Raw genomic sequence first — 19,153 nt, forward strand, 5'->3', positions numbered from 1 at the left:
AATGTAGTCACAGCTGATATGGTGGATTGTATAAAATATTTTTGTTTATTTGTATAAAGTTAATATACCTAGCGGAATAGAGCAACAATCTCGTGCTGTCAAACGAAGCCGAAAATTATTCTATGAGATTAAATTGTCAACGTGCCGATAAGTGCCGACTGGACGTCAAAAAAGAGTTCTGTCATTTATCACACGTTCCTTTTTACCACGCAGTGTTACTGATAGTGACATCTCGCTTGCTCAGGCCTCTGTTTCTCTATTCCGCTATTAACTGTATGGTTTATTTGAATAAATATTACGTAAAAATCATATTATATTGAATAATACATAGTCATATACTCTGGACTTTATGGCACTCAGAGGTTAACAGACACACTGTAAATAATTTAACGTGTGATCATAGAGGAATAAATATGTGTGATAAATGTTATGGACGGTACAATAAAATTACAAATAAAAAATGTTACTGGCACCATATTTTTTAGTTGAGTTTTTTAAGGTTTTTAATTTATTCGCTTTTACTTCTCCACACCAGTTACACTGAGATCAGACGATTTTTATTTTATTCGCCATGAAAAATTATTGAGCTGTTACATGAAGAACTCACTCTTAGCGAGTAAAATAATAATGAACCTATTGACAATTATTATTAACAATGTATGTAATGTATTCAGTACTAAAATATTGGACAAAGTTATTATCGCATAAATTTTCTTCTGACTTTCATCTTAAAGTTAATAAATGCATCGGTTTTGAGTTTACCACCAATTAGCCACCTACTTTAACTATACTTACAATGAAATATTATAGGTTGGAGACATTCGAATCTTTACAGCAAAAGGCATACTTCATAATCATTACAATGTCGGTACTTAATACTTAAAGGTCAGTAATATATTTTTAAAGTAATATTTACTCTCAAAGCTCGCTCGCCGTTATCGATATAAAAACAGCGCGTCACAGTCACAAACTACGATGGGTAGGTACACGACAAGATCGACCCGGGCGCGATCGGGCGGACGGTATTTAGGTTCTTCTTCACAATCCTCTGGTAAGCGTCAAAAAGTTTATTCTAAAATCCCATAACTATCACTCGACACTTAGACCAGTCGATTGCGAGGACCCGAACGATAAACGTTTAGACGAGCTCCAGGACCTTGATGGTGCCCTGCGAGTTGGCGGCGAGCAGCACGGGGCGATCGGCGGCGCGGCGCCAGCACACCGCCGACACGAACTCGCTGGGCTCCTCGTCCCGCCCCGCGCGCTCCAGAAACCCGCGCACCGCTTCGAATCGATAGCTCAGCAGCGGCCGCGACAGCCCCGCGTAGTACACGTACAGGGCGTTGTTCTCCGAGCCGCACGCCACGTACCGCCCGTCCGTCGCCAGCCCCACGAAGTTTTTCTCGTTCGTGTGCCCCGTGAACGAGCGCACGCAACGCGGCGACTCCACCCGCCACAGCTTCAGCTGCGAGTCCGTCGACGCCGACACCAGCGAGCGCGCGTCCAGCCACTGCACGTACGACACCGCCTTGCGGTGGTCGCGGAACACCGCCAGGGGCGCGCGCGGCGCCCGCAGGTCGTAGTAGTGCACGCAATGGTCCGCCGATCCGAACGCCAGGTGGCAGGAGGAGCGCGGGTTGAAGCGCACGCAGCACACGTTGAACTTGGCCTCCAGCGTGGCCACGGAGCGCTCGGCGTTGAGCGACCACAGCTTGACGCGCGCGTCGTCGGACCCGGACGCCAGCAGGCGCACGTCGGCGCGGTTGAAGTGCACCGACCAGCAGCGCTTATCGTGCTCATGCAGCGCGCGCGTCCGCACGCCCGTGGCTGCGTCCCACACACCCACCGTGCCCTCGTAGTCCGCCGACGCCAGCACGTGCTTGTGGTACGCGTTCCACGACACGCACGAGATCTTGTGCGAGCACTGCATTTCCGCGCACGGGTAGTGCACGTCCACGGCGTCGCGTATCACCGACTCGAATTCGAATACCTTGATTCGCTTGGTCACGCCCGCTATCGCGAAAAATTCGTCGTCCTTGTCGAACTCTATCGTGGACACTATTGTGCTGTAGTTGATCGCATCGTTGCAGTAGGACAGCGTCGCTAGGGGCCTCAACGCTCGGTACCTGGTGAAGGCAGCCAGGTCCTCCCTGAAAGCTTCGAGTCCCCCAAAGCCGGGATCCGGGTTGGTCTGCACCTCGGGCGCCTGTTGGTCGCCGGTCGGCGGCTGCTGTTGCGGCACGAGGTCGTCTCCGGAGGAGGCCACAGCTGGCGTCACCGCACCGGAACCCGGAAAGTACAGTTCGTCAGCGCGATGCGCAAAGTAGCACTAAAAATAAAAAAAATACTTTTGTTTAATGTACAAAAAACTTGTCTGAAGTGAAATAAAAAATACACAAATAATACAATAGGCTCATATCAGAAAAAAAAAATCGAATATACCTGTACAAAATCATCAAAGTGAGCAGCCAGTCGCCTCCAGCGTGCAGCCTGGGCGTCCCCAGACGTCGCCGTACCCGCACCCGCGAAACTTTCCTCCTCTTCTTGGCTAGGGCTACCTGAAAAGACACAAAAATACTATATATTATATTACATATTACACAATATAATCATTATAATATTTTTTTAAGACATGATGGTAAACACGATTTGATACAGAAGATCACTAACCACTACAGCTAGGCCATAGTAAAAGGAGGGGAAGTAAGTTATCTTCATACAAAGGCACCGCGCGCGGCTTGTATGTGTGCGCCATAGTATCAATGCGTCGCCACACGGCACACAACAAAATCTCGGACAATATTTCGGCATAAACAGTCGGGGCTAACACTTTACGCTGCACGCTCGCGCCGCGCCACGGCTAAACGAATCAAAAATGTCCGATCATAATCGCATGAGTAATAGATATTGCTGTGTGTTTGGGTGTTTTAATAGTAATGCAACAATTCCAGAATTGTCTTTGTTTAAATTACCTGTTGAACAGGAAAGGTCAGTACTACTGACTTATTCTAGCATAATATAATAATTTTTACTTGATGATCAGATACCTACTTACTTCTTTTTTATTGTATTAGTTTTCTATCACACAAAGGAAGTAGGTAGGTAGGTAGATCTAGAACATAGTATAAATAAGATAATGTTTTATGTACTTTTGATCCGTCAACTAATTTGCCGTAATTGCTTTGTTTACGTAATAGCAATTTGCCGATTTCTCTGTGTTGTAGACCATATATTAACTACTTACAGTCAATTACTTATTTTAAATCGTAATTAAAAATAAGTAATTGACTAATTGTAAATCACAATATAAGTACACATAAAGTAAAGTTCGAATCATAACAACAGATTTGTTTATACTTTATAGTTTTATAGAGACACGCGTTAGTTTTTAATGTTGTTTTACAGGGTATTTTTATAATTTTATTTAGACATCGGATTATGTGCACGATCAAAGTGCCGAAACTTGCATGCAAATATGCACGAAAAATGGCCGAAATATGCACAAAATATGCACAGTAAAGATTTACTTTTTATTAAAAGTCAGGACTCGGGAGACCGCGACGTTGCCGCTGTACATGCGGTTGCGCGAACGAAGCGCGGACGGCCGCTCCCACACCACCCCGCCGCCTAAAATTGACAACCCTAAGACAGTAGGTAATTATATCGCGGATTGGGTCGGAGTTATCCTACTTCCCCTCCTTTTACTATGGCTAGGCTGTGGACCAAACTCACTGTGTGCATGTTTATTTGTCCAAAAAGCTTTACTTTTTTAACGCAAATATACTATAGAATATAGATGCATATCTTTATGTAGTTACACTTACGTGGCGCTTCTGGCAGTTCTCCGAGATCCCTGGGGCCGTCAGTGGGAGCGTTAGAGTCGGCGGGGGACAAGGACGAGCCATCCCCGGGGCGGAGGTCGCGCAGCACCCCCGCTACATGCTCCATGTCCTAATGTCAAACACATATTAGGTTTATTAAGTTTGTGTTTACTCAATGCTTGAATTCCAAACAAAATTACGCACATCCTGCAGAGCTTAGTGCTGAGCATAGCTTTACCTGACTTGAAAAGCAGGTTATGTTTCTTTGTAAAAGAGTGGGTTTTTACAGGCTGTAACAAAACTAAGTGATAATACTTTAGGGTGTGTATGAGTCCCCTATGTACAGTTTGCTGTGAAAGTAGCAGCGCTCAAAGAGTAACTTACTTTCAACTTTGGGTGGGAAAATTAATGAAGCTGGAGAGCTTGCATATACAAATCATCAATCACAATATTCTCAATATAAAGAACACATACACGACCCTTATTTTAACACCTTGTTTTATTACACCTTGTATATTTTTTAAGAAAGTTATAATATTATTGAAAAATGCCTAGAAAAATTAATATGACACAATATAATAACTATTAATATTATTAATGCAGTACAAATAACGGAAAATAATTTTATTTATAGACATCTCACCTTTTTTACTAAAGCAGCTTCTCTTGTCAATTGTTCCAATTGATGTGTCCTATTTCGGAGTAGTTGGGACAGAAACTCATAGAGCAATCTATGATGGGCCGCAGCCGATTCTGCTTCCAACAGTCTCTTTCTGCGTGTGAGTACATCTAACATTCCCTCCACATCCGATAATGCTAGATGCCGAGCTTCATTGGCAAGGAGTGTTCTCAGTCTTTCTGCATCCTGATGTGAATTTTGTGCATTTGGAACGGTTGGGGGACCACTCGGACGAACTCTCATTCTGCGTCTTGCCACCAATTCATTGAGCAGAAAATTAGGAAAGTAATGATCCCTGCCACCCAGAGCGGCTCCACATTTGGGACACCTCCTATGAAGCTCGACTGATTTAGCAATACACGTGTAGCAGAACGAATGTCCACATCGAGTCACATAGGCTTCATCGATTAGTTCAAAGCATACAGGACAAAGGAGATCACAATCCTTATCTTCTAGGGATCCCCCGAGACCCCCTAGTGCTGTAGTTGAGGAAGGTCCAGCACTGGCAGTTCCACTTGCACCTCCCGAGCCCGAGCTGCCTGCACCACTTGCTACTGTACCAGACATGATCCTAAGTCTGAAATAGAAATATTTTTGAAAAAGATAAAAGAATAATAAAGGTTAAAATGTATAAAGTCAAACATTTTATTTAGTATATAAAGCAAATATTATGTTAATAATAGGTACTTGATTTGTAAGGAATATCGTAAGAAAATATCTGTTAACTCTATATAAACTCGATGTGAAAGAAATACCACACAAAATATGATGTTGGTTTAATAAAAATAGATACAGTACGAATCAGAATGAAATGGATTTGAAAGCAAAAAATATTTACCTTATTTATATAATATTAGAAGTAAACCACTATTTAGAAATTGGATTAATTAACATTATATTTTCTTTTAATTCCCACCCTACTGCTGAAAACACTTTTCATTACACAGGTAACTGTCGTCTAAGTTTTTAACTAAATAGTAACCATGTACTGTTTTCCTCGTAAGTCCTAAATTAATGTTAGTCTCAAAACTTTGATTTCATATTGGTTTTGATTTTTAGAAAACGAAACTCAAGAATTCTAACCATTTAGCAAACTTGAGATTTGAGCAAAATTGGGCGATTGACAGTTTTGCTTTTGACGTTGACAAATAATAAATAAATATGATGACAGTTAATCCTTTTTATGGGCGACTATGCTAGCATGAGTCATAATATTATTATCAACAGCATCTAGCTTGTTGCCCCAAAGTCCAAAACAAAAATCAAAATAGATGGCACACAATTACAAAAATGGCTCGGAGGCAGGACTTGGTACAATTCCTATAGTTATTGCGATACCAAACACGTTAAAAATGCTTTAAAAATAAATTATTGAATTTTGGTACTATAAAGCCATCTAGCGGTTATTGTTGAAACTAACAAGGATTGTGTCATTTGTGTCTAGTTTTGACATATCTGTGTGATGTGCTGTTTTATCATGACAGCTAACGCCATTTTGCTATTATAGCGAGAGGTGCATTATCTTTCGTCAACAATGTAATGTTCGACTTGAGATGTTTTTAGGAGTTTACCAGTGTTTGAGATGTAAAATCATTGTTTTTAAAGCCTGATAAGTAAAAGTGGACATGGAGGACCATAACGAGGAGCTCAATGTGGCTCCAGGTAAGTGCTATGTGCGAAAATTGAGGCATATATTGCGAGTGTCCTATGTGCGAGGTCGTTTTAACAGAAGCTTTCCCGGTTTCAGAACTCTACTTTCTGATAGCGAAATTTCTTTCTGGGGGACCTCTTAAGGAAACTGCTAAGGTAAATATAAAAAAACAACAATTTGTCAATATTTTTAACATTTTAAAATGCTCATGTGGCTATTTTTTTACAGACTTTGCTGAAAGAGTTGGACAGCGTAGAGGTAAGTTGGAGCTTTCCTAGTACCGGGCTTAGAGCTTATTGTTGTTTTGATCGCGGAAACACGTGCGAGTGACAGTGAAACTTTCAGGAAAGTTTTTTTGATAAGGATTTGTTTAATTTTCACTGTGCAGGTGCTGCCCAGACGGCTTGATTGGGAAGGCAACGAACATCCGCAAGCTTACAGTGAATTGGTAAGTTTAATACTAGCGCGAAATATTGTGTTTATTTACGTTTTTCATGCTGAAAATGCGACGAGAGAACATGAAATAACAAATTTATTCCAAAATATTTCTAATTTTAAATGTTGTTATTATGAACTTCTATATTAGACAAAATGTCGTAAATAATATGAAATTGCTACTTTATTGATTAATTTAAAGATTTTTACAATTTTCGTAAAAAGTGAAATATCATTCAAGGCATTTTGTCTGCTCACGTAAGTCGTGATCTTCCTTCTCTTTTTTACGTACAGTAGATTTGTACCTAATTACAGTCCGTCTCTTTCTAATAAACGACGGCTGTTTTCCTTGCTCGCTATTGGTTTCAATCCTTACGAAAATTTGCGAATGAAATCGCGCCACAATTTAAATTTACGCAAACGTGAACAGCAGATAATATCCATACTAATAATAATATTATTATAAATGCAAAAAGTGCAGAAATTTGGTACGGAGATACCTTGAGTCTCAGGAAACCATAAAAATAAGAATATACTTACTTGAATAATAATTATTAAAATTATAATTTTGTAATTGTTTTGCAAGTGCCCAAACAAGGCATAAGTTGTATATTTCGTCAAAGTATGTTGATTTATATATGTACTTGGTTGCAAATAAAAATTTTGAAATTTTGAAAAAGGACAAATGATACTTTTTATCTTGGTAAAATGGACGATTCCTGCGCGATGAACGAATTTTGGCGCAACGGAGCTGCGGGCGTCATCTCGTAACTTGTTAAATAAAGAAATGGGCTAAGTTCAATCAAAGACAAAAATGAAATATTTTATATTAGGTCTGAATAGATAGGCACCAGCTTTGTCAGATGCCCTAATTTTCCTGATGAGCTCGTTTTGTCTTATAGTAATGAGATTTTTATTATATCATACACATACATATTTATACACATCCATAACACAGGGCTTGTACCACGAAACCGTTTTGAGACTCAAACAATCGTACGAGAATGTTGCGTCCTACTCTTACAAACGTGAAATGACGTTGTTAGAGCAGGACGCGGCATTATCGCCCGATTGTTTGAGTCTCAAAACGGTTTCGTAGTAGGCCTACAGGAACATTGAAAACTTTTTGTATTCCGTCGGCGGGATTCGAACCCGCGACCCCGGCTTGAGCTGCCAGTGCCAGACACTCTTAACCTTCAAGCGGGCGCGCGCTATTTTGTGACGGCCGTGGTCGCGCGTAACCTAAAAGACGTCTTAGGTGAATTTGGGAAACGAAGCACTTTTCATTAAAAATTCTTTATTATTTAAAAAAAATTAATTATTACTCTTTTTAAAAGTAATCAATTCACTTAGAAAATTAAATGTATTTTTAGTAAAAACTTAGTTATAAAATCCGGTGACTCAAGTCTCAAAGTACCTTATCTTGTGTGAACAAGGGCAGAAAAAATGATCCTTATCACGTAAAAATAGCAAGCAACAATCGATTGCTGGGTGTCATGAATGTCACAAACAATGGTGTCATGTATAGTGATCGATTGCAATAGTATTGTTCCGACCTCTTGAAGGTTAACCATTGAGCCACGGAGTAGCCTGGTAAACGAATTTTGGGAATAAGCGTAGTGGTCACAAAGGAAGATCTTCCCACCGAGCGAGCGAGATGTTATGCTCGGTCAGGCCGAAGCTCACGTGATACATTTCAGCTGTCGTATATTATATTATACCGACACATTTAGAAAACTTCGATAGCGCGATGCAGAATGTTAGGCGAATTGTGGGTACCGCCACATCACTCCCCCCCGAAGACCGGTGGTATTCTTCGATGCGCTTGTGTTGACAGGTGAGGGCCGAAGCCACGCTTGTGCAAATGACTAGGAGACCCCATGCTCTACCTCCGGTACATTCCCAGTTCCTACAGAATGATTCTGGTTGGAAAAGTCGAAAGCAGAAATTATGACTACGGAACTTTGTTTGGCCTAGTTAGGAGATAAACTCTACTAAAAGTCCTGACCCCTCCGAGGTGAGCCGGAAGGGAGGGGGGAAAAGAAAGACCCATTTTTTGTTTTTTTTTTACTAATTTTCGAAAACAGTTTTTCGTACGAAATTTTATTGTAATAAAATTAAAGCTAATAAAATTCTCTACAACTTTGTCTTTTTCACTTTGTATCTATTTCTAATCATTGCCTAGCCATAACTTTTGGTATGTTTATCTCCTAACTAGTTCAAACAAAGTTCTGTAGTCATAATTTCTGCTTTCGAATTGAGCATTCATTTATTAAACTAGAGGTCGTCGATGTCTTGTCGATGTATTGATATAATATGATGTTTTCTTGAACTTTTGATATTTTCAAATTTAATGTAATGTTACTAATTTGCCTGTATTTTTTCCAAAATTCAAACCAGGGAGTGAACTGATAGAATTATTTTAATACCAGTTTTAACCTAATGCTCCTGCTCCACCTACGTTAGCGTTAACCTTAACTTGATGCCAAACAAAAAAAATAATTGAATAAGGCAATTCTAAAAATTCCAACGCTTTCTCAATGGACCACTCCATTGTCGTATTTCTTTCGCATCAAAATAAAGCAAATACGTCGTTCCTCTTCGCATACGTTGTGCGGAATGAGCCGGCATTAATGTAGCCAATATCCTCTAGACTCTAGAGTCTAGCGCATTACACTGCGCGAGAATTTCCTTTGATGTGTTCAAAAAACCGACACCCGAGCTATCGCTTAGCGTTTAATGACATTAGTAGTGACGTTAAAACACGTTAAAACGTTGGCTACATATATAATATACACCATCCTGATTACCGTGCTAGTTAACGCCTAAACACGCAGATGGAGCAGAGGCATGACAGGTCGGGACTCACGGTGTTCTTAATGTAAATTTAAATTATGATTCTTTTTTTTTACGTTTACACAGGACTCTCAATATTCAGATGTATCTTCAAAAAGGTTATTGGCTGTGTGTGAGCAGGCATTACGTTTGGCTCAGTCCCGGGCTGTTGCTCCGGACATTAACAATGAACAGCAACAAACGGAGCGGCAAAAGCTTAGTGCTAGACTGTCACTACTCAGTGAATCTCTTGTAAGGAACAAGCCTGAGTATGCATCATTTAAAGAAGACCATACACTGGGTGAGTTATTTCAGACTAATGAAATAAATAAATATACATTGCAAAATATGTAAAGTAGTAATGTATGTAATGTAAAAACTAATGATCCTAGTTAATATCCATTCCATTTTTTGGGCTACACTTCCGAATCCGATCTAGTCACATCTTAATTCTTAACACTCTCAATGTCTTTTTGTTACAGTGAGAAGGTTGTTAGCTCGCGAGCTCGGAGGCGGCTATGGCGGCGCTGGTAACGGCTACGCATTGGCCACCGCACCCAAACCATTTCCCAGAAGAATACTCAAAGGCCTGCAGTTGCAAAGAAGGACACTCGGACATTTATCAGCCGTTTACTGCTTGGTGTTCGATTGTACCGGAAGATACGCAGTCACTGGCGCCGATGACTTACTCGTTAAAGTATGGAGTGCTATGGATGGGAGACCGCTGGCCACACTGCGAGGGGCGGGGGCAGAGATAACAGACGTCTGCGCATCGTCAGATGGAGCTCTATTAGCGTGCGGTTCTGTTGAGAGACTGGTGCGAGTGTGGTGCCTGAAAACTGGGGCGCCGAAGGCAGTGCTCTCGGCTCATGCGGGCACAATCACATCTGTTCACTGGTCACCTTTGGGCGGAGGTTCGCACGTTCGCCTTTTGGCCTCCACGTCTACAGATGGTTCGGTCGCGTTTTGGACGTGCGCCGCCGACGGACAGTTCCTATCTCAGCCTGTACAGTATGTGGAGAGGATGCGGCCGGGAGCGTGCCACATGATCTGTGCCGCATGGTCGGCCGGAGGCGCATTTCTTGCGGCGGGCAGTGCGGATCAACATGTCAGGGTTTATGCTGCGGGCGTCGGCGGCGCGGGTGGCCCAAAGAGAGTGTTAGAAGCGGCAGTCCACACCGACGCAGTGGATTCCTTAGCCTGGGCGAGGAGAGGCTTGCGATTCGTGTCGGGAAGTAAAGACGGAACGGCTGCTCTGTGGCAGTTACACGCAACGCAATGGAGACACACTCTCCTTAAAGCGACTACTGAGGATACCAGCAAAAAACTGAAGGTAATATTTTTTTCGAATTAAAAAGAACTAACTAAGAAATTAAAAAGAAAAAAGACTGTTGTGTATTTTCTAACATTTAACAAGAGCATCAACAACTTTATTCTAAGTGTGGTGAATGGTGATGAGTGATGACTGATGACAATAAAGAGTTTAATTTTGTAAAGAAAACAATATAATTATTTTAAGTTGTTTATTTTTTTTAGGTGACCATGGTGTGTTGGGATTGCAGTGATGAATACATAATGACTGCTGTATCTGACCACACAGTGCGAGTAAGATTTATTTTATGCAACACATATTCTGTTTCAGTAACACATATCATACACATTATACTAATATCTCTGGCGACAAGGGAGAAAGAATTAAAGTGCCATTTTGTCACAGGTTTGGAGTTCTCGCACTGCGACCCAATTGCGTTCGCTGTCCGGCCACAAGGACGAGGCGTATGTTTTGGAGGCTCACCCAATTCTGCCTGGAGTACTGCTGTCAGCGGGACACGATGGCCTGTTGCTAGTATGGGACGCTCTAACCGGGGAGGAGCTGGCGAGGTTTCACAATCTGATCGAGGGGCAGGGCGAGGGCGCGATATTTGACGCGAAGTGGGGGGGCGCCGGGCACCTCGCCGCTGCCGATTCCCACGGTCACCTGCTGCTGCTGGGGCTCGGGGCCGGACATCCTCTGCTAGCTCGACTCCCCACGGAGCTATTTTTCCACACAGACTATCGGCCCCTAGGTATGTCGATTGTCCAGTTGTATTGCAGGTTGCAAGTTTTAGTATCTAGTAGGACCATCTAACAAGATAACTTTATTCTACTCACAGTTCGCGATGCTCTCGGAGGTGCGTTGGACGAGCAAACGGAGTTGCCCCCGCATCTGATGCCTCCGCCGTTCCTAGTGGACGTGGAGGGGGCGCCCCACGAACCGGAGTACCAGAGGCTCGTTCCGGGACGAGAGAACTTGGCTCTGGATCAATTGATGCCCGCTGCGCGGAGCAGATTGGACGCGATGATAGAGGCGCTAGCGAACGAGCCGGCGACGCCCCCGGCCCACGGCGGCGGGGTGTGGCGGGGGGAGGGGGTGCGGCACACGGCGGGGGCGTGGCAGGCGCTGGACCTGCCCCTAAGCACGCGGCCGGTGGTGCCCCAACTGCCGCAGTCGGTGCGGGATCACATAGAGAAGGCGGCGGCGGAGCTCCACGAGCTGGAGCTGAGCTGGTACAGGCGCGAGATGCGGCGGCGGCCGGTCATGATCAGCACGGCCGGGGCGAACGACCCCGCCCGCCGCCGCCCCGGCAGGAGACCCCGCCCGGCGCACGCGGCCCGCGCCCCCCGTGAAGCGAGACCCGCACCGAGACAAACGGTGAGAATCCCAAAATAAAAAATAATAAATATACATAACACATTAATTATGAACAGACTAGATATAGTCTGCAACTTCGTTACGCCGAGTTTCGCTTGTGTCGCGAGCGTCGTACGTTTTTGTATTGTAAATTATCCTATGTCATTTCCTGGAGCTCAAAATTATGTACATAAATTTTTTTTACTAAATTGGTTCTTTGGCTTAGGCGTGAAGACAGACGCACACCCATTGTAGTAGGGATTTATGAACTAATAATTATATTCTCAGGCGCCGCGCGTAGAGGAGGAGATAGTGGAGGCGGAGGAGAGCGGGTCGAGCGACACCTCGGACGAGTCGGTGCGGCTGTCGGGCTCGCAGTCGTCCCGCTCCACGCGCTCCGAGCGGTACACGAGATCTACGCGCTCGCAGCGCTCCAGCGTCTACATCTCAGACTCTGATTCTGACAGGTGAGTGTACGCCATAAGCACGAAGATGGGGAGATAGGTTCTCTCTCTCGAGTTACATATAATCTTACGGTCTGTAACTAAATATCTTTATTAGAAAATATAATTTAAATTAAGTCACATCAGAAAATAAAAAATAATAAAATTAAAACATCAGCAGTTCGTCGGCCAGCGGCGGTAAGCAGTCGGCGTCGTCGGCGTACTCGGACTGGGAGGCGGGCGCGGCGCTGCAGCCGCCGGCGCGCGCACGCAGACGACCCGCACCCAGAAATAGGTAAAATTAACATTCTTTATTTAGAGGGTAAACATGTAAAAATGTACTAAGGTGCTTCCTCACCGGGAGCATTCGCGTGTATTGTAACATTATAGATTCGACTTTGAGCATTACATTACAATTGACAATACTAACTCCCTGACTGACGAGCATTCGCGTGTAATGTCAAATTATAGGTTGTGAAGGTGCGCATTGTAATGCTCGGTTCTCCTCCTTCACTGATGTAATGCTCGACTCTATAACGTTACATTACAAGCGAATGCTCCCGGTGAGGGTCTGAGGGAGTCAGAAAGCACCTTGATGAATATTATGTCTTATTTTTACACGTGATAGTTTAATGATACTAGTAGCGTCTATATGTGACGCTAAATAAAGTGGTGCTTAAATTATGCACGCTGATTAGGTCTGCAACATACTTGGTTATGTTTATGTTGTAAAATGTCCATATTGCACATTGTTCTGTTTCCTAACTTTAATGAAGTTTTCGACATACTGTCCAAACATTTTCCGACTAACTTTTCACAAAATTAAAGTTAAGTAATCATTAAATATCTCGGAGTCTACACTATTACCTATATATTAATTACAATCTTCTTTCTCACACATAGATATAGTCCAAGTGCGGCAAACGCCAAGCGTGCGGGCGCGGCTGGGCCGACTGCCGGTACATCCGGCACCACCGGTCCGGCTGCCGGTACGTCCGGCACCGCCGGTCCATCCGGTATCGCCGGTCCGGCTCCTGCGGAGCTGCCGGAGGTGTACCGCGTCGGCGAGTGGCTGACGGCCGTGTCGCCGAGGAAGGCGCCCTATCATCCGCAGATGGGCGACCACCTACTATACTTTAGACTGGTGAGATATTTGAAGGATTTTCGACTTGTATAATTTTTGTTTTGACGACTTTATGATAAATATTTTTATTTCTAAATCGCTTAAAAAATTTACACTTTTAGCCTTGCTTTACTAGTTGTCGGGTTAAATAATAAAATAAAGGGTCGGGTTAAATTTAAGGTATTGAAATTATTTTTTACATAATATTTATAATTGTTTTCCACACATAATAGCTTATTACTTTATATAATTCTGAGTCTTTGAATTTGCGTAACTTTATTAAGTAAATATTTATTGCTTTTTGTCTTTAGGGGCACCAAAGGTATTTTGAAGCAGTTGCTGAGAAAGACGTGTACAAGGTGAATCCTCGAGATAAGCCCTGGGAACGAGATCACATACGAGTGAGTATACCATTGACAAATTTTTATAAAAACCAATAAACTACAATTATTTAAAATTGTGTCAAAGTCGATATTTTAAAGTTCATATAATATATGTAGTTGACTATTTACTTATCACACTAGCAGTTGGTGAGCGGCTTCGGGACAAGACGGACACACAGCAAAAACGTCACGGACGTGCAAAGAATGCACAACAGCACAACGTTCTATGCTTTGAAAACTCTCTACTAAAATGCGATGATAACGTTGCGTATCTGTCGCAGCCGACTGGTTTAAATAGCCGTTCAATCAAACAGCTAGCCCTTTGACTGAACAACGCCATTCAATCACACAGCTATACGTCGTTTAGCCGACTTGTTGACTACAACGTCCAACACTACAGCTAGACGACGCTTAGACCCAGTTTCATCAAGCAATGTTAAATAAATAATGGCTTGTTAAATCAGTTAATGGCCTGTTAGAGCTATCGAGCGTTCCACCATGCCCTAATGTCATGTTAAATCACCTAACACGGTGTTAAATTTAATTCCTGCTATGGAGGTCCGTTAAATATTTAACAGGCTGTTATATGAGTCAAAATAACAACTTTCAAAGACAATAATATACATTATCAATAAAAGAATCTGTTTTGACTTTTGATTCTTTCCGCCATGTTTCCGCTACGTTCTTATTATTAATTATTTTCATAGTTATGAATAATTATTTATTTTCACTTTGCCAAAAATTCAGCCTTCGGATTTTCCTTGACATTGCAAATATACTAACTTGTATCAAAATTACCAAACCGAAATATGTAAATAAGAGTTTGTATTATGATTCATGTTTTCAGCTTGGCAGATAATAATTATTAACCTGATAAATTAAGAAGAACTATTATAGCGTAACAAATGTATGCGATCAGTGATATTTTAATTTGGTCGCATTATCTACTATTATACTACTATGGTAGAAAGTGACATATTGCAGCAAACATGTCGTATTAATCTTGTACATTGCAATTTCGTCGCCTTATAACAAGAATGAACGAATTGATAGTTGTTCACTCGTTGTTTACTTAACATTGCATTTACTAATCCGCTGTTAAATTTTTACTGTGGGACATAAGTATTTTAACAGTCTGTTTAATTTTCTAAGCTCCATTAAGTAATGCCTCGTTAGGATTTAACAAACAAAGGTTGGTGAATTTGGGTCTTAGCCTACTGGTTTAATGGCAAATTAACTAGGGCGACCATTAGCTTAATATGTAATTTGAGAGAATAGGAAAACTTTTTGCATTTTATTGAAAGATTATTCTCGGATTAAGTTTAAGGGGTGACCAAAAGTTTAATGCAATAAGTTAAAATAAAAAATTCTCAGGCGTGTTTTGCGGCGGTCGCCGGCTGCTGCCGTAGCCCGTAGCACAGTCACAGTTCCAACCTAACCTACTTTTGGACTTTCTGGATTGTGTTTGTTGAGCCCCCCTTTTGTTTGATGACGGTCGCCGGCTGCTGCCGCAGCACGCTCGCTACGCTCGCTCGGCTCCCTCTGTGTTGTGGTCTAAGTTCTAACCTAACCTAACCAACTTTTGGACTTTCTGGATTGTGTTTGTTTTTGTTTTGACGGGGGGCTGTGCCCCCCGAACACCCCCCTTTCCGGTGGGCTGCGTCAATCCATTTCATAATCCCGTAATTTCTCCTCGAATATTTGTTGAAATTTTGATTCACTCGTATGTGCCTCTACAATTTTTGTCTCTTTAATAACACTTGTAACTTTTATTAACTACTTTCTTTCCGAAAAACAACCACAAACACCAGCAAACACCTGCTATTTGTCGCCATATTGTAAATAAAACGCACCTAGCGCCGCAGCGGTGCGCGCTGAACTACTTCAATTAGACGGCGGCTTTTGAATCAGCTGTAGTGTTGAACGTTTTGAGCGACTAAAATATTCAATACAAAAGCTAGACGTGTGATTGAATGGCGTTGTTCAGTCAAAGGGCTAGCTGTTTGATAGAACGGCTATTTAAACCAGTCGGCTGCGACATATCCGCCATGTGTCCGTGACGTATTCGGTGCACGCCCGCTCCACCCCAAAAGCCAACCAACCGCTAGTATGATATCGGTCTTAAGTGTGTGACATAAAGTTATTATCCTCCAGGAATGCGAGCAGGTGCAAGTGATCGGCATGAAGTACGTGATAAAGCCGCCGCGCGTGGTTTGCCTGAAGTTGTCGCGGGCCGGTGGGCGAGCGCTCAGCGTGCGCTACCACGACATGCCAGACGTCATCGACTTCCTCGTGCTGCGGCACCACTACGACGCCGCCGTGCGCCGCCGCTGGGGGCCCGGTGACAGGTATGAAGTTGGCTGCGTGTGTAGTAGTTTTTCTTAATACATATATTTATTTAAAGAAACTTATTTAAAACTAGTTGACGCCCGCAACTCCGTTGCGCCAAAATTCGTTAATCGCGCAGGAACTGTAAATTTTACCGGGATAAAAAGTATCCTATGTCCTTTCCCGATGTGCCTGAAGTTCCGAACGTTCAAGTGAACGAATTAGCTACAAAACAAAAACAACTTATCTTGTGTATCAAAATATAATATGCATCATAGTGAGATAAGGGTACACTTTTAGAGGGTGCAAATGTTATTTCTAACTCAAAAAATAGTCACCCCTAAAACCCACCCTTATAATTCCAAGTCGATTTTCTTCCACCCCACAGTGATTGAAAATTCTAAAAAAATTCATGCTAGTATATTTATAGATCCTACATACGATGGTAATATTTTCAACTTGCGGACTCACCCCTAAAAATTACCCTTAAAATTCAAAGTCGATTTTCTCCCACACCACAGTGATTGAAAATTCTAAAAAAATTCATGTTAGTATATTTTAAGATCCTACATACGATGGTAATATTTTCAACTTGCGGACTCACCCCTAAAACTTACCCTTAAAATTCAAAGTCGATTTTCTCCCACACCACAGTGATTGAAAATTCTAAAAAAATTCATGCTAGTAAACTTATAGATCCTACATACGATGGTAATATTTTCAACTTGCGGACTCACTCCTAAAACTTACCCTTAAAATTCAAAGTCGATTTTCTACCATACCACAGTGATTGAAAATTCTAAAAAAATTCATGCTAGTATACTTATAGATCCTACATACGATGGTAATATTTTCAACTTGCGGACTCACCCCTAAAACTTACCCTTAAAATTCAAAGTCGATTTTCTCCCACACCACAGTGATTGAAAATTCTAAAAAAAATCATGCTAGTATACTTATAGATCCTACATACGATGGTAATATTTTCAACTTGCGGACTCACCCCTAAAACTTACCCTTAAAATTCAAAGTCGATTTTCTCCCACACCACAGTGATTGAAAATTCTAAAAAAATTCATGCTAGTATATTTTAAGATCCTACATACGATGGTAATATTTTCAACTTGCGGACTCACCCCTAAAACTTACCCTTAAAATTCAAAGTCGATTTTCTACCATACCACAGTGATTGAAAATTCTAAAAAAATTCATGCTAGTATACTTATAGATCCTACATGCGATGGTAATATTTTCAACTTGCGGACTCACCCCTAAAAATTACCCTTAAAATTCAAAGTCGATTTTCTCCCACACCACAGTGATTGAAAATTCTAAAAAAATTCATGCTAGTATATTTTAAGATCCTACATACGATGGTAATATTTTCAACTTGCGGACTCACCCCTAAAAATTACCCTTAAAATTCAAAGTCGATTTTCTCCCACACCACAGTGATTGAAAATTCTAAAAAAATTCATGCTAGTATACTTATAGATCCTACATACGATGGTAATATTTTCAACTTGCGGACTCACCCCTAAAACTTACCCTTAAAATTCAAAGTCGATTTTCTACCATACCACAGTGATTGAAAATTCTAAAAAAATTCATGCTAGTATACTTATAGATCCTACATACGATGGTAATATTTTCAACTTGCGGACTCACCCCTAAAAATTACCCTTAAAATTCAAAGTCGATTTTCTCCCACACCACAGTGATTGAAAATTCTAAAAAAATTCATGCTAGTAGACTTACAGATTCTACATACCATGGCAATATTTTCAACTTGCGGACTCACCCCTAAAACTTACCCTTAAAATTCAAAATTTATGGAACTTTCCACGACTACATTCAAGCTCGACCATCTGTGACGTAACGCTTTGAGATATTTCGAGACATTGTGGTTTTTTACTTGGTTTAATTTATTTAAAATAACCCACAGCAAAAAATGTTTTTCTCGCAGAAGTAATACCTACACTAATTAAAGATATAGAAAACATCGACAGTGTGTCGTTTTCATCGATTGCTAATGGATCTCTGTGTCATTCGGTAAGTATACATTTATCAGTCATCTTTTTCGTATTTTATTTCATTGGAAGTAATAATATAAGTTTAAATAATAGATGCCTTATAGTTAAAAATATTTGTCAATAATAGATAACAGGGCAGTTCCATGTAAAAGTCTACCATAAACTAAAAAAATTAATACCCAATTTTGGTATTAAAAATACTTACCCTTACTTAGGATCTATAAGTATACTAGCATGAATTTTTTTAGAATTTTCAATCACTGTGTTGTGGGAGAAAATCGACTTTGAATTTTAAGGGTAAGTTTTAGGGGTGAGTCCGCAAGTTGAAAATATTACCATGGTATGTAGAATCTGTAAGTCTACTAGCATGAATTTTTTTAGAATTTTCAATCACTGTGGTGTGGGAGAAAATCGACTTTGAATTTTAAGGGTAATTTTTAGGGGTGAGTCCGCAAGTTGAAAATATTACCATCGTATGTAGGATCTATAAGTATACTAGCATGAATTTTTTTAGAATTTTCAATCACTGTGGTGTGGGAGAAAATCGACTTTGAATTTTAAGGGTAAGTTTTAGGGGTGAGTCCGCAAGTTGAAAATATTACCATCGTATGTAGGATCTTAAAATATACTAGCATGAATTTTTTTAGAATTTTCAATCACTGTGGTGTGGGAGAAAGTCGACTTTGAATTTTAAGGGTAATTTTTAGGGGTGAGTCCGCAAGTTGAAAATATTACCATCGTATGTAGGATC

At 41.3% G+C, this 19,153-nt stretch overlaps 2 protein-coding genes across 4 annotated transcripts in view; one reads left to right on the forward strand and one right to left on the reverse strand.

Annotated features, from left to right (window-relative positions):
- Positions 1–289: 289 nt before the first annotated feature.
- On the reverse strand, positions 290–5,601 carry LOC121740341 (E3 ubiquitin-protein ligase COP1-like). Its single transcript, XM_042133014.1, has 5 exons — positions 5,339–5,601; positions 4,465–5,077; positions 3,825–3,951; positions 2,443–2,558; positions 290–2,329 (listed from the first exon to the last, which is right to left on the reverse strand). Exons 2-5 carry the CDS (start codon positions 5,065–5,067, stop codon positions 1,139–1,141), a joined length of 2,037 nt encoding a protein of 678 aa, XP_041988948.1. The 5' UTR covers positions 5,068–5,077; positions 5,339–5,601; the 3' UTR covers positions 290–1,138.
- Positions 5,602–6,005: 404 nt separating this feature from the next.
- Positions 6,006–19,153, forward strand: part of LOC121740340 (bromodomain and WD repeat-containing protein 1) — a 43,540-nt gene continuing 30,392 nt past the window's right edge. The window contains exons 1-15 of one of the 3 annotated variants that reach the window (XM_042133013.1): positions 6,006–6,162; positions 6,248–6,306; positions 6,380–6,409; positions 6,540–6,599; positions 9,509–9,722; positions 9,904–10,754; positions 10,958–11,026; positions 11,139–11,487; positions 11,575–12,113; positions 12,381–12,559; positions 12,714–12,830; positions 13,439–13,498; positions 13,529–13,679; positions 13,970–14,059; positions 16,196–16,389. In XM_042133013.1, the coding sequence (XP_041988947.1) occupies positions 6,126–6,162; positions 6,248–6,306; positions 6,380–6,409; positions 6,540–6,599; positions 9,509–9,722; positions 9,904–10,754; positions 10,958–11,026; positions 11,139–11,487; positions 11,575–12,113; positions 12,381–12,559; positions 12,714–12,830; positions 13,439–13,498; positions 13,529–13,679; positions 13,970–14,059; positions 16,196–16,389 (2,999 nt within the window). In that variant the 5' untranslated portion in view covers positions 6,006–6,125. Of the gene's footprint in view, positions 6,163–6,247; positions 6,307–6,379; positions 6,410–6,539; positions 6,600–9,508; positions 9,723–9,903; positions 10,755–10,957; positions 11,027–11,138; positions 11,488–11,574; positions 12,114–12,380; positions 12,560–12,713; positions 12,831–13,438; positions 13,680–13,969; positions 14,060–16,195; positions 16,390–19,153 lie in introns of all 3 variants that reach the window. The other 2 variants (XM_042133011.1, XM_042133012.1) reach the window with 2 other exon arrangements.

The sequence above is a fragment of the Aricia agestis genome, chromosome 3 (genome assembly GCF_905147365.1).
Source record: "Aricia agestis chromosome 3, ilAriAges1.1, whole genome shotgun sequence".
NCBI lineage: Eukaryota > Metazoa > Arthropoda > Insecta > Lepidoptera > Lycaenidae > Aricia > Aricia agestis.

What these genes read in the sequence shown, in the direction of transcription:
- LOC121740341 (XM_042133014.1), bottom strand. Translation starts at nt 5,067, where the DNA reads ATGTCTGGTACAGTAGCAAGTGGTGCAGGCAGCTCGGGCTCGGGAGGT. An exon ending in AAGCTGCTTTAGTAAAAAAG is followed by an intron (nt 3,952 to 4,464) that starts GTGAGATGTCTA and finishes GTTTGACATTAG; the next exon opens with GACATGGAGCATGTAGCGGG. An exon ending in AGAACTGCCAGAAGCGCCAC is followed by an intron (nt 2,559 to 3,824) that starts GTAAGTGTAACT and finishes GTGTCTTTTCAG; the next exon opens with GTAGCCCTAGCCAAGAAGAG.